The following is a 13,940-nucleotide window of genomic DNA, read 5'->3' as shown; positions in this document are numbered from 1 at the left end:
TTAATTGAATATTTTTAGCATATGACAACATAAGAGTTTTGCCCAACCAAAAATATTAATTGAATATTTTTCCCTTTCTGTCTAAGTTGGTTTATTAACACCTCAATCCTTTTGATAGTTTTCCCCGTCAGTTTCCAACTATGGAAGAGTACCAGTAGAAAACTAAAAATTGCTAGTGACATCCTTATGAAAATCACAAGGAAAAATACAATCGAGTTTTTTAATAGCATCACAAAGTATGACAAATCAAATGTCCAATGTTACTACTGCAAGAAGTATGGTCGCTTTGCAAATCAATGCCGAAAGAAACAATCAGTTATGGGAAAGAAAAATGCAATTTTTATTATAGTAGTTCAGGATCTTTATTCATTACATGCCATGTGGCTCAAGAAAGTTCAAGTAATATTTGGTTTCTAGATAGTGGGTGTAGTAATCACATGACTGAAAATAAAGATTAGTTTGAGAATTTGGATTGCTTGATTGTTATTGCATCCCCTTGAACTAAAATTTTGTAGATCTTTTAATATAGAATTGCAAAATATTAAAAGATATATATATATATATATATATATATATATTAAAAAAGGTTATAAGGTTGCTTAATTAAAATATTAAAAGATATATATTGCTTGATTGTTATTGCATCCCCTTGAGCTAAAATTTTGTTTTCTCCTTCCTCATGGATCTAGACTCCTTTCTTCTCTTTGATAATTGTTTCTTCCTCTTCCTCTTCCTCTGCCTTTAACAAATGTCATTTGTGTTTTGAATGCATTCTCCAATGAGGTATTGTCATTCCTATTTAGTCTATCTTCATAATGTTTTAAAGAACCAACCAACTCATCTATAAAATATGTAGTCAAATCCTTACTCCTCAATTACTACAACAATAACATCAAATTTTGTAGGAAAGCTTCTTAAAACTTTTTCTACAACCTTTTGATCTGTTAGCCCATCACAATTTTGTCTTATTTGATTAACCTAAAACGTAACACGATATGTGAATTGGTCTACAGATTCAGAATCTTGCATTTTTCATATTCTCAAATTGTCTTTTTAGTGCTTGTAGTTTGATAATTTTTACCTTACTAGTACTTGGATATGTCGTCTCTAGGATGTCCCATGCTTGCTTGACTGTAGTGTCTAGCTTAATCCTTCCAACAACTGAATCATCCAATGTTTCTCCAATTATCTGCAAAGCCCTTATACTCTTTACCCCATTTTCTCTAGGTTTATTTATTTCATCAGTGCTCAAAGTAGACTCATCTTGTGGTTTTGTGTAAGCATTTTCAACTAACTCTCATAACTCTTGTGAACAAAGTACCAATTTCATTCTATATGACCGATTATCATAATTTTTTCTAGAAAATATTAGAATTATAGGTTGCAAAATATCTGATGCCATATTTCAGTTTATAAGCACTTCAAATTGCAGATCTTATAGACTACAACCTCTCCAGCTATCTTTCTGGCAAGAAATCATTTGGTTTTCTTCAAAATTAATTTTTTGCATCTTACTTTTAAAATTCTTCCTTGAAACTTTTTCTGTAGATCTCTACAACTTCATCTCCTCTTTGGCTTTGACAACTTTCTTTTATCAACAGCTGGGACTTACCAAAAAAAAAAAAAAAATTTACTCTTCATAATCGGCGATGCTACAATGATCTTATTTGGATTTATTATTACCCTTGGAAATGATTGTGTCTTTGAGTGGTGCTTCTTTATGTCCATAGAACTATTTTAATAGATCTTTCCTTGAATTGGTGTCTGAATAGAGTGATATGAACCAGCGACAATCTAAGCTAACAAATTATGCTTTCTCTCCACAATCTCTTATTAAACCTGCTCTGATACCACTTGTAGGTGGGCAGGGACATAAGAAAAAAATGAATTCGATAGAAGCACTTGTGATCCTACACTATACATAAAGGTCAATGAACAAGGTCAGATTTTGATTGTTTTCTTGTACGTTGATGATTTGATCTTTACAGGTAATCTTTCTATTAACAAGTTTAAATATACAATGAAGAAAGAATTTGAGATGACAGATTTGGGTTTGATGAAATATTTTCTTGGCATTGAAGTTACACAAAATGATAAGGGCATTTTCATTTGTCAAAGTAAAAATGCAAAAGATGTTTTGAAAAGATACATACAAAGGTGTGTCATGTTTCAGGCTAACTTATCAACACAAGTGAATTTAAGTAATTCTAACTAAAAATTATTTTTAGTCAAACATATGGTCTATATAAATTCATTATAGCTATAAGTTATATATGGACCACAAATTTTCCAATTTGAAGTGTCTACTAAAGTATTTTTATACCTCTTTGGGTCTAATTGTCAAAAAAAATTAAAAATTAAAAAACTTGATGTTTCAATAACTCCTACTCTTATAAATAATATTTTCTTTGAAATGGAAAAAAACCCTTTTATAGATCTATAAGTGAATTTTTCAAAATATATATCTTTTAATATTTTAATTAGTTTTTATATTTTATATTTCATTTTTATTGAAAGTAGATCATCAACATTAAAATATAAGGTTGGTTATCTTGTCAAGGAAAAATACTAAAATTTATGAATTTTTTTTGAAAAAATATGATGCAGTAGAGAAAAGAATAATTTGATAGAGTTATATTTCAGCTCACGCAACTTTTCAATATCCATGCACTCAAGTTTCAGGCTCTCACTTTACCAAAAAAAATTGATGAAAAAAAATAAAATCTACTAATTAAAGTATGGTAGCTTGTGTAACTTCATTTTCAGCATTTTAAAAACAACTAAATTATAGTGTTTACTTTATAAAAAAACTACATTCAAATATTTTTAAAAATTTTGTTAAAATTACAAACATAAAATAGACAAAAGAATATAAATTTTATTAGTTTACATCATTTCAAAATTCAAAACATATATTTCAATTTCTATTGATTTACTTTAAAAATTTGAATCAACTTTGACCATTTCCTTTATAAAAGTGTGACACAAATTTGTACTTTACCCTTACACCTGTGACAATAGGCACAAAACTATAAATAGAGAAGATAATGAGACCTATTTTGATTCAAATATAGTCAGAAAATTGGTTGGTAGTTTGATGTATCTCATTGCAACTTGGCTGAAGATTCATTTCTAGATTCATGGATGCACCAAAGAATTGACATTGGCAAGTAGGAAAAAGGTTATTGAGGTACAATGTAGGAACTATGAATCATTTCATATTGTATTCTATTTCAGATAATTTTTAGTTCGTTGGATATGCAGATAGTGATTTTGGAAGAAGTATTGATGATAGAAAGAGCACATCTGGATATGCATTTCATCTTGGAATAGGGGTTGTAGCATAGGCATCAAAGAAGAAGCCAATAGTAACAATTACATCAACAGAAGGAAAGTATGTGGTAGGAACACCGACAACATGTCAAGCAGTATGGATGCAAATAATCTTGAATGATCTAATGCTCGAGCAAGAGGAGCCTACTACAATCTATTGTGACAACAATTCCACCATTGCACTATCAAAGAATCCTATTTTTCACAAAAGGACAAAGCCCATCGACACTAGATATCACTTCATTCGTGAGTTGGTGAACAATGGAGAGATCATCCTACAACATTATAGGTCAAAAGAGCAACTTATAGATAAATTCACCAAGGCATTAGTACAAGAACAATTTGAGTATTTAAGAGTAATACTAGGCATTGTAAATATTGATGTAATTAGTTGTTGATAGTAGAAATTAGGGGGGAGTATTAGAAATATAAATATAATTTCTACTATAGATGTCCGCCTATGTTTCTAGAATATTCCTTGTGATGGGTTATTGTAAATATATTTTTATTTTGTTTTGTATATGTCGGCTCTCTCATAGATTCTAGAGTTTTCTTATTGCCTTTATAATATTATATAAAAATATATTGTAAATCATTTTTATGCAAGCAATACAAAAACCAGTTTTATTGTTTGCCATAGTACATTGGTATTGATTGTTTTTCTTCTGTCCCTGCCCACCTACCATTCACATATTTCACCCAACTTGCAATGTCCCTATTCTTAAATATATTCGTAATATGTGATGTATCTCATTCACAGCAGAAATGGTTTAATCATGGAGTGTAGTGGTTCTTTTTAATTAAGATAAGCATCTTGGTCCTGATTTCTCATCATGAATGTTGACATTGTAAAGCAATTGTTATACTTTTGAATACTGACACTTTCACTGCTAAAATCTATAAAGGTGCTGTAAAGAATGAAAATATGCAAAATCAGAATAAAATGAAGCATTAACATAATATTTTATCCTGGTGAAACTTAATACGGAAAAAAACGAGGGGAGTCAATTGCTCTTCATCTCCATTATAACATTATGTAAGATTTGCGACTGAATTCAATTGATCTTCCATGAGCAAAATAGAATTTCAAGAACATACAATGCCCTAAATAATTGCCGAAGGAAACAAAAGTATCATGCATCATTGAATGTATTTGTTCAATTGACCTAGCTTCACTTTTGTATTAGCCAATACAAAGTGTTTATTTATACAATCGAGTGAGCAGTTGAATTACACAGCGTAAATCATGAATAACCATGTATGGATGGAATCCAAGAATCACTATAACTTCAGCTAAATGGGAATTTAAGCTTAAAATGTTTGGAGGTGTTCCATAATCTTTGGTTTCGTGGATGGTAAGAATCTTCTGCTCCAGGTCCCTGATTGTCTTTTTAGATAGGGTAGCTTGAATGTTGGGGAGTTGATTGTATTGTTGTTAGGTAGCATGAAAGTTGGGGAGTTTGCTTGTTGGAAATTCCATTGGGTTAGGTTAGATATTGAAGTGTTATGACTTTTAATTTTTTCATGAAAAATGAAGATTATGGAGGGTCCCCTCTTAAATGGCTATTGAGCTTTTATTTTGAGACAGAATGCATTGGTAATGTTTCGGCATGGATTAATGGATTAATGGACTTCCCGGTTGCTGTTGGAATGTTAGGAGGTCTTGATCCACATCACCTGTGGATCACCTACACTATTGTGTTTGTCAGATTTATTATTTTATTGGAAGGGGATAAAGCACTCCCTACTATGATTAGCTTATCTCTTAAATTAGGTAAAAGGGTGTGACTGATTGTCTATAAGGATTCCCCCACTACATTGCCATAATCGCCTCATTGTTGATTGTACATGAGCAATAGGAGAAAGCAACCTTTAGAATCGATATGAGAGGCTGAGAGGAGCTTTGAAGCGAGAAGAAATTTGATGAAACTAGAGATTTGGGGAAGACTCAGGTGAGGCCTTCGATTATAAGGGGGAAGTTGTCCAACTGAATTAAAAAAAGAAAAAGTTGGGAGAGAGGCTTCATATTGCTTTATGTTCTTATGATTCTAAAGTTGGAATTAAAAGAGAGACAACAACTACAAATGAAATTTTTGTCAAATAATCAATGGGACTGTTCAGTGCTCCCTGATGTGTTTTAGTTTCAGTCTATCTTGATTTGTCTTGTCTCTTTTCTTCCTTCGATTTTATGCCTGCATCTGATGTATTTAGCATCTTTTGATGTGGTGTTCATGTTGTCATTGTCAAAATATATCCATAAAATTACTCTTGAATTAAAGAAAACTAATAAACACATTTTAATAAGTTATTTATATATGACTTTAGCTTAATTGACATTAAAATCTGTCTCATCCCATTATTTTGGAACTACCCTGAAAATTAGCTTGGTCTTCTCACCCTTGCCCAACAAGTTCAATGAGACCATTGTCCAAATTTTAAACATCTTAGATTCACATATTAAATTCCTCAAAGGCTTAGTAACTATTTTAATTGTCTTTCAATTTTTTCCTTTTAGGATTTCAGGGGTGATTTTCTTCTATAATTTTTTCTAATCATAGACCACCCTTCGTTTGACACGTCTGTATGACATTTACATGCACTCCTGACGTTGATACATTGGAGAAGATGGTTGAAAACTAGGACCTCTCTACCAGGCTGACAATTATAACTCTAATTAAATTTTCTATGTTGCTTCTTTATACATTTCAAAGCAAATCGGTTCAACAAATAATTATTTTGGATGTGTCTATTAAGCCAAGGATGGGGAAACACCCTTGGCCAGCTTACTCTTGTAGTATGATGGAGATGATCGTGCTTAATTCTGCTGTCATTGTGTAGTCATCATCTCAGTCAGAAAAGGTGGCAGAATTGATGCAAAAGATACAGGTCACGGAGAAAATGGTTAGGTAAGCTTACAACGGCTGCATGCCTAGTATTGCCTCTTAGCGTCTTAGTATCTTACATGAGCTAATTTTTACGAAGAACACAATTTCGTTCTACTTTTCTTGTCAGGAATTTAAAGGGGGAGGAACTTTCTTCTTTGGGTACTAATAACTTGGAGCAAGTGGACCGCCAGATTCAACTAGGAATGAATAGAGTAAGAGCGAGAAAGGTAACTCTTTTTCATGTTGCATATTGATTTTTTTTTTGAGTTATAGAAGTGAATTCTAACAAATTAATTGATTTTTTTTTTTGAGTTATAGAAGTGAATTCTAACAAATTAATGGTATTAATGTAAAAGGAATTGTATGTGGTGGTTGTTGGATTGTGAAGTCAATATGGATCTCATTTAGTGAAGTTATGTTTTGAAGTACAGTTTTGAGATTGTTGTAACTCTGTAGATTCCTGAAAATCAATATCAAATATATTTTGTCCGTAGTTTTTTTCATGATCTAATTTTACCAAATTTTTCCACATAAATCTGAATATTATGTGTTATTGTTCTTCTCTACAATTGTTTACACTTATATTTTTTCTTACAATAATAAACATAAATAATAAAAAATAGAAAAATATTAAATAACTTTGATTCCACCTATAAATATAAGAAATTGTATGTAACACATGATGCCAATTGTGGCATCTGGAATTTCCTTTCTTCAGCTTAATTGATAACTGTTAGGCTATGTGACAGAACCAACTTGTGGAGGAGATCCAAAGGAGGGTACGAGCAATATATAGTCGATCTATAATCTAGTTTTTTCTCTGTTAATTCATTGGTTAAAGTAATTGTTCTATGTGAATCGACTCTCTAATGACTTACTGTTGTAATAATTCAGGGCAATGACTTGCAAAAAGATAATGATGAACTACACAAAATGGTACGTCCAGAAATTAATGTCGTCTAGTACTGTATTTATCATTCTACAGAATGTAATTATCTATCTTATAGATGCAGCTCTCTGAAGAGTGGAGATATGTAGAGAGAATTGTCAATGATAATGTTGGAATGCCATCAACAGGAGTAGCTAGCAACCCTTGGCAGCAAAACTTTCAACAACCATGGCAGAAGTAAATTCTATTCTTCCATTATTTGGAGTTTAACAAATGTAGTGCTGATTGTTTGCAGGAGCACCGTCTCACCGTACTGCAAGGATGGCGGTGATCCAAACTATTTATATACGAAACAATATGGTCATATTTCATTGCAACTATTTGATGTGATCCAAGTCTAAAAGCATGGGTTGATCTAATTGAACAGAGTTTAAAACTAATGGTTCGTAGAGAAAAAGGTAGGAACTTACTCTAATGATTCGTAGAGAAAAGGTAGAATAAAATTATGCAAAAGGAAAGATGGTGATACACCATGACTTATGGTGATTTGTCAGAAAAGAGTAAAAACTCATTCATACGTCAAATGAAAGAATGTGGAACATACAAGAATGATGAGAAAAGATGAAAATAAAATAACCTTTTATTAGCTTCAAGGCATTGAGCAAGTTTTTAACATCTTGAGAAAGGGTAAAATATAGGTTTCGAAGGTAATTTCTCCATTGTCTGTCTTATGTTGGAATTGGGAACTACCTCCTGAAAATGAGGACAGTTGGGTCCTTAATACCCATAGAGCAGAGCATCAAAGGTGCAATCAATTTTTGATCCATTGCAGGTCTATTGTAGAAATCGTGTCAATGGTTTAGGCGTCACTTTGATCAGTGTTCTACAAAAGAATGTCATTTCAAAATCTGATCAGGCCATTTACGAATGTGGAAAGAACATCCTCTGATCAGGCCTTTCCTCTGAATTATCGACATTTAGAACGTGGGCACTTTTAAATCTTCTTTCTTCCTCTCTCTTGCTTTTGGTGTATGGCATTTTTGCCAAGATGGACAACATACAAACCATGTCAACATCTGAGAAAGTTCGTTAAATCACGAACTTATCGATATGATATTCCTTAGCTATTTTAAATTTTTTTAATTTTTTTTTTTTGAATTTAAATCACGAACTTATCGATATTGATATACCATGACTTATGGTGATGCTCCATTCATATGAATTCACAAACTTTGATTTGTGTTTTCTTTTTCTTATAGGATTTCTCGCGAATTTGGGGAATTGGGGAAATCTAAAATATTCTACAAAATGTTAGAATTTTGGGGAAGGCATGCATGCAAGAAATTGCTAAAGTTTGAAACTAAAACAAACAAAAAATAGTAAAAGGAACGTCAAACGATTTCAAGTTGAAGATTTTGTAAAATAATAGTCACGTTTGTAGGATGGTTATAATCATAAATCTATTGGTTTCATTAGTCTATTGAGCATGTGGAGTCATCATAAGTTTAACAAACTAGGGGAGGAAATTCTAAGCGTAAGTTAATGAAAGCGACATGTCTAGTCTCCACTTGAACAAAACACATGAAATAATGGAAACGAGAGTCTTAGCTTAGAACTGTAAACTAAGAATTTAATCAATCACTATTTCTACTTTTCGTTCAAGGAAGATAATCAACGAGATCTAACACCGCTCTCAAAGGAAAGTTGGATGTTGTATATGATTATTTCCTCTTTTGTATTATTTATTTGTTGATTGGATATGAGGATGCAAGAATTAGGTAAAATGTTAGGAAGTTGACAAGATTCAACATAAACAGATCATAAAACAAGCATAGAAGTATAGATCTAGAAATGAGATATAGAGAGGAATCTATCACTAAAATCTTAGCTTGAAAATGTTGATAATTTATGCTAGTCATGCTCTGTAGATCACTCCTTTAAAAATTCAACCAAATATTATTTGTCACTGTATGTACAAATTGGCATAGACTAGTTGTTTTTGCTTGTTTAAAATTTGGAATTGTATGTCTTAGTCTACTCTTTACAACTACACAACTTTCGACTGTTTGATCTATAACCTAGACACAGAAAATAAGAAAATTATTGTGTTGTAGAGGGGCTTGGCTAAGTCAAACCCTACGTAGTAATTAACCTTCGCTACAACAATAATGTTTAAAAGAGATCTCACCCCTCTTAGGGAAGAGGTTAAAAACATTATGGAAACGTTGAGTTGAAATGATATCACCTTAGGCTTGATGATGACGGTGATGCAATGCTCTTTGGATAAGTCTTTCAAGGGTTTATGTAATAACTTGGAATGACAAGACATAAAAGAATCAATCATGAAAAGACATTTGTATGTACGTGAAGTTGTAGGTTGCTTCTCCATAATACTTAGATCTGAAGTCCATTGTCAAAGATTTGGAATTCATGAACATTCTAGATGATAAAATGACATAGATATGATGCATTTATATAAGTATCTCAAGGTATTTCCTATTTTAGACCAAATTCCAATAGTCATATCGAAATAATAAAATTAGATAACATATGGCACAAATCAACACTCACACATGTTTGATTTTGGGCTCTTTTTTGAGGGAGTATGGTGCTAGGTTTCCTAGTCCACCCAAAACAAGAATAGAAAAGGATGGAACTACTAGAGTAGAAGGTTCTAGGACATAGGATTTGGTCATCTCATAAGCATATGGGGATAATTTGGTTGTGATAAGGCTAGTAATAAGCTTAAAGTGAGCTATGAGAGGGCACACTAAATAAAGGGTCCAAAAAGGATTGTGAAATTGTAAAGGGGTTACAATTTACTATACTATACTTAGACCCCACTTTAGTGAAGTGTGAACTTATACTCATGATAAAGTATATATAATTTTATGAAACAAGTTGGCGGAAGCCCTAGATAATACAAGTCTATAATTTTACGAATAAAAACACTGGCTGAATGATGAGAATATTCTCCTCTTAATCAAGAATATCTTGGTCAAAGATAGACAAGTGGTATATATTAATCATGCCAGAATATCTTGGTCAAGACTGGCTTCAACAGGAAGAGAAGAGAAGAGAGAAGAAAATAGATAAGATGTCTCCATATATACAAAATGTAATTCATAGGACAAACACAAAATTGGGTTCTTGAACCAAACTAGCAGCAAAACCAGCAGTAGCTAGTGCTCCTGAGGATATAAGGCCTGAAACTTTCGTTTCTCCTATCACTTCTGATTCTGATCCAGAGGACAGCCAACATCTAGCATTCAGAAGGGTACAGAGGAAGAAAGTAGACCAGTCTTCGATAGAGGAAAAGAAGGTGGAGCCAAGAAGGAAGCTTGTAAGAAAGACAACAAAACCTACTGCACCCCCACCTCCCGCAAGGAAACCTATTCAAAAGAGGCATCCTGCTCCATCCACTCCGGCAACCCCCAACAAAAAGAAGAAGAGTGATGATGCTACTAAATTTGCTAAGGCTAAAATGACCTATGCTGATTTGATTGATGAAATAACCAATGATGGAATTTTGAAGGATGTATCTATTTATTATGAAGATTTAGAGGATAATGAGCATAATGAGATTGAAGAGGCAATTTTGTTACATGTAGATATATATAAAAAAGGCTTAGTAGAAATTTTGAAGGAAATTCCTCTATCATTGTATAATAAATTAGATGCTAGAAGACTTGACTCGGTCAAGAGGGATAGAGAAATTAAGGAAGTAGAACTTTTGAGTATGCGTGGTTCAATAAATAATCAGAAAATGAAACGATGCATTGATGTTGCAAACATGATAGTTTTTAGTAGTGAACCCCGACAAATAAGCCTAATGATGGGCATAATTAATGAACTTGTAAATGAGACCAAAGATGGTTGGACCAAATTCTTGCAAAAGAATCTTGACTTTCTCACCTCCCAAGAAGAATTTGTAAAAGCAACAACTTCCATCATCCCAGATAGATCTAAAGGAAAAGGTACTTTGGATAGTTTAGCTCCAATTTTGAATAAATTGACAGTGACCATAAGTATACAGACACCACCAACAGTAAAGGAGAGTGTATAGTTTATACTGGTAGAAACTATTTTTGAGCAAGGCAATGTACAGGGCACTAAGAATATTGTGGATAATACTCCACCGACAATAATTGATACTGCACCATGTGGCGAAGCCACCGGTGCTAAGGAGGATAAGGTAAAGTGAACTGAGACTATACTGACAGTTAATATTGATTCCCTGGCAAAGGTTTTGGCAATTGACGCTTCTCAAGTTGAGAAAAAATCAATCATTGAGATGAGTCCCACTGAGTTAATGATGATGGCTACTTAAAAACTAATAAAGGAGGGATTGGCAGATAAAGGAATAATAGATCACTCCAATCATAGTTTTACATAGATTAATTCCTAATTTTAAGATTTAAAATGAAGCAAGCCCTTCCGACAAGCTTAAGGCATTAACTAGGCATATATCTAACAACTTTCAATCTTTGAGGCAAATTTCAAACTGGCAGGCACTTGAGAGATTTACTATGGCTAAGAGAGCTGCTTTTGATCAGATTATTGAAACAGAGAAGAAGAAAATTGAAGGAAAATTGATTCTTATTAATAATTGTTTGAAACAGTGTACAAATATCTACAGGGTCTGTTGTAACATTGAAACTCTTACAACAAATGTTGATAGCAAATTAAAGGAATTACATGATAAGATAGCTAACATTGCAAATTATTTTGATGGATTGACCTCACTAACAACATCTATTGATGGTCAAATTTTGTCTTTGGAGAACCAAATTTTTTCTTTTGAAAAGGTTAGAGAAAAGATCATTCAGAGAGAAAGGAGTCTTAGAGGATTGGTGAGTCCATGATTGGATTCACTCGGTGTACATAAGAGAGAATGTATGGATATGATTGCGAAGACCACATCGACAGAAGTCTCAGAGAAGGAAACACTTGCACACTTACTGAGCGGATTGGTATCCATATCTGAAACTTTCAAATCCATCTGGGATACATATTTGCAGTTGTTGGACAAGGCTTACTCAGAAATTTTGACTTCTAAACTAAGAATTTAATCAATCACTATTTCCACTTTTCGTTCAAGGAAGATAATCAACAAGATCTAGCTTCACTCCCAAAGGAAAGTTGGATATGTTTATTTCCCCTTTTGTTTTATTTCTTTGTTGATTGGATATGAGGATGCAAGAACTAGGCAAAATGTTAGGAAGTTGACAAGATTCAACATAAACAGATCATAAAACAAGCATAGAAGTATAGATCTAGAAATGAGATATAAAGAGGAATCTATCACTGAAATATTAGCTTGAAAATGTTGATAATGAATGCTAGGCACCCTAGACTTGGAGGTGCTTTCATCAACTAAAACTTCAAATTTCAAATTAGGATGCTCTGTAGATCACTCCATTTAAAATTCAACCAAAAATTATTTGTCACTGTATGTGCAAATTGGCATATACTAGTTGTTTTTGCTTGTTTAAAATTTAGAACTGTATGTCTTAGTCTACTCTTTGCAACTACATAACTTTTGATTGTTAGATCTATAACCTACACACATAAAAGAAGAAAATTGTTTTGTTGTAGAGGGGCTTGGCTAAGTCAAACCCTAAGTAGGACTATGTTTCTAGGCACCCTAGTCCACTAAGACTATTGTGCTAGGTGTCTGTAAGGACCATCATAATTTTGAAATAACATAATTCACAATATACACATAATTAAGAATATATCATTGCCACATGTCTAGATATACAAGGTTAGAGATAATAAACTACATTTCAACATATAAAGTCAAATTACATAAACTGACAAGAAGATAAACATAAGGAAACATATACCTTTACACTAAACCACAAGGTCAAATACAATGAATACATATTGTACAAACATGAAGACCACCCTGACATGAACTCCCAACACATCTCTCCATTGAGCACATCATGGGTGACAACATTGTCAGAGCACGTTTCCACCCTACCACGAAGTAGTTACACTTCCCCAGAATCTTTCATGACACGAAAGATATCCAAACCAACACGAGGTAGGCTAGCAATGCAATACTGGCAAGAGTAATGGAACTTGTGCAGCCAGCATGATATATCCACATTCTAACACTAATGCAACAACATCATGGGCACACACCATGTATACAACATACATAGTAGACAAAGCATCAATCCATGCATTTCCTATTTAAAAATTACTCACAAACACTAGCCAATCATGTACACTAGCATATATTTATACAATGAAAATCTATGATGTATACAAAGCTTTCAAAAGCATACATACACTTGCAAGACACATAAGTGTATACATAATCAAATAGGAGAAAACATATTTGAATATCTAACTAAAGAAAAGAAATATTTTAATCAAATAATGAACCACAAGCTTTCACATTTTTATGAAGATAGGAGAAACAACCTTTTCTTATCTATGTAACGTCTTGACAAGATCTTAGTCTCATCTCAATTGTAAAGAAAGACATAATGACTTCTTATTAATTTTCAATCATAATGAAACAAGACATATGTATGCAACCATGCATTCATAAGCATAAGAGGTACAAAATAACATATAATAATATTTGCAAGATCACGCATAAATGCTTTCGTTTATTCATAAACATTGACCTACTTATCAAGAAATTAAAACAACTTCACTATCAATTATTCTAAATGATGTCTTTATCATCAAGTCGAGAGTCAATAAAGAATATGTCCACACATCTAGAATAATGACACACATTTAAGTACTTAGGCTACGATACACATTGAAAGTCACACAATGAAAATGTTCAATTTTCTATAATTTGACAA

General features: G+C 32.6%; 1 protein-coding gene across 1 annotated transcript; it reads left to right on the top strand.

Annotated features, from left to right (window-relative positions):
* Positions 1-5,916: 5,916 nt before the first annotated feature.
* On the top strand, positions 5,917-7,348 carry LOC131867027 (MADS-box protein AeAP3-2-like). The gene is made up of 6 exons (XM_059215482.1): positions 5,917-5,961; positions 6,172-6,239; positions 6,346-6,445; positions 6,968-6,997; positions 7,113-7,154; positions 7,226-7,348. The coding sequence occupies exons 1-6, from the start codon at positions 5,917-5,919 to the stop codon at positions 7,346-7,348; spliced, it is 408 nt and encodes a 135-aa protein (XP_059071465.1).
* Positions 7,349-13,940: the final 6,592 nt, after the last annotated feature.

Source organism: Cryptomeria japonica, chromosome 2, assembly GCF_030272615.1.
Source record: "Cryptomeria japonica chromosome 2, Sugi_1.0, whole genome shotgun sequence".
Classification (NCBI taxonomy): Eukaryota; Viridiplantae; Streptophyta; class Pinopsida; order Cupressales; family Cupressaceae; genus Cryptomeria; species Cryptomeria japonica.
This window is presented reverse-complemented; position numbering and strand designations above follow the sequence as displayed.

Excerpts from the sequence above, each read along its gene's own strand:
- LOC131867027 (XM_059215482.1), top strand. The coding sequence starts at position 5,917 with ATGACATTTACATGCACTCCTGACGTTGATACATTGGAGAAGATG. Across the intron at positions 6,240-6,345 it reads GTCACGGAGAAAATGGTTAG|GAATTTAAAGGGGGAGGAAC; the intron begins GTAAGCTTACAA and ends TTTTCTTGTCAG. Across the intron at positions 6,446-6,967 it reads ATAGAGTAAGAGCGAGAAAG|AACCAACTTGTGGAGGAGAT; the intron begins GTAACTCTTTTT and ends GCTATGTGACAG.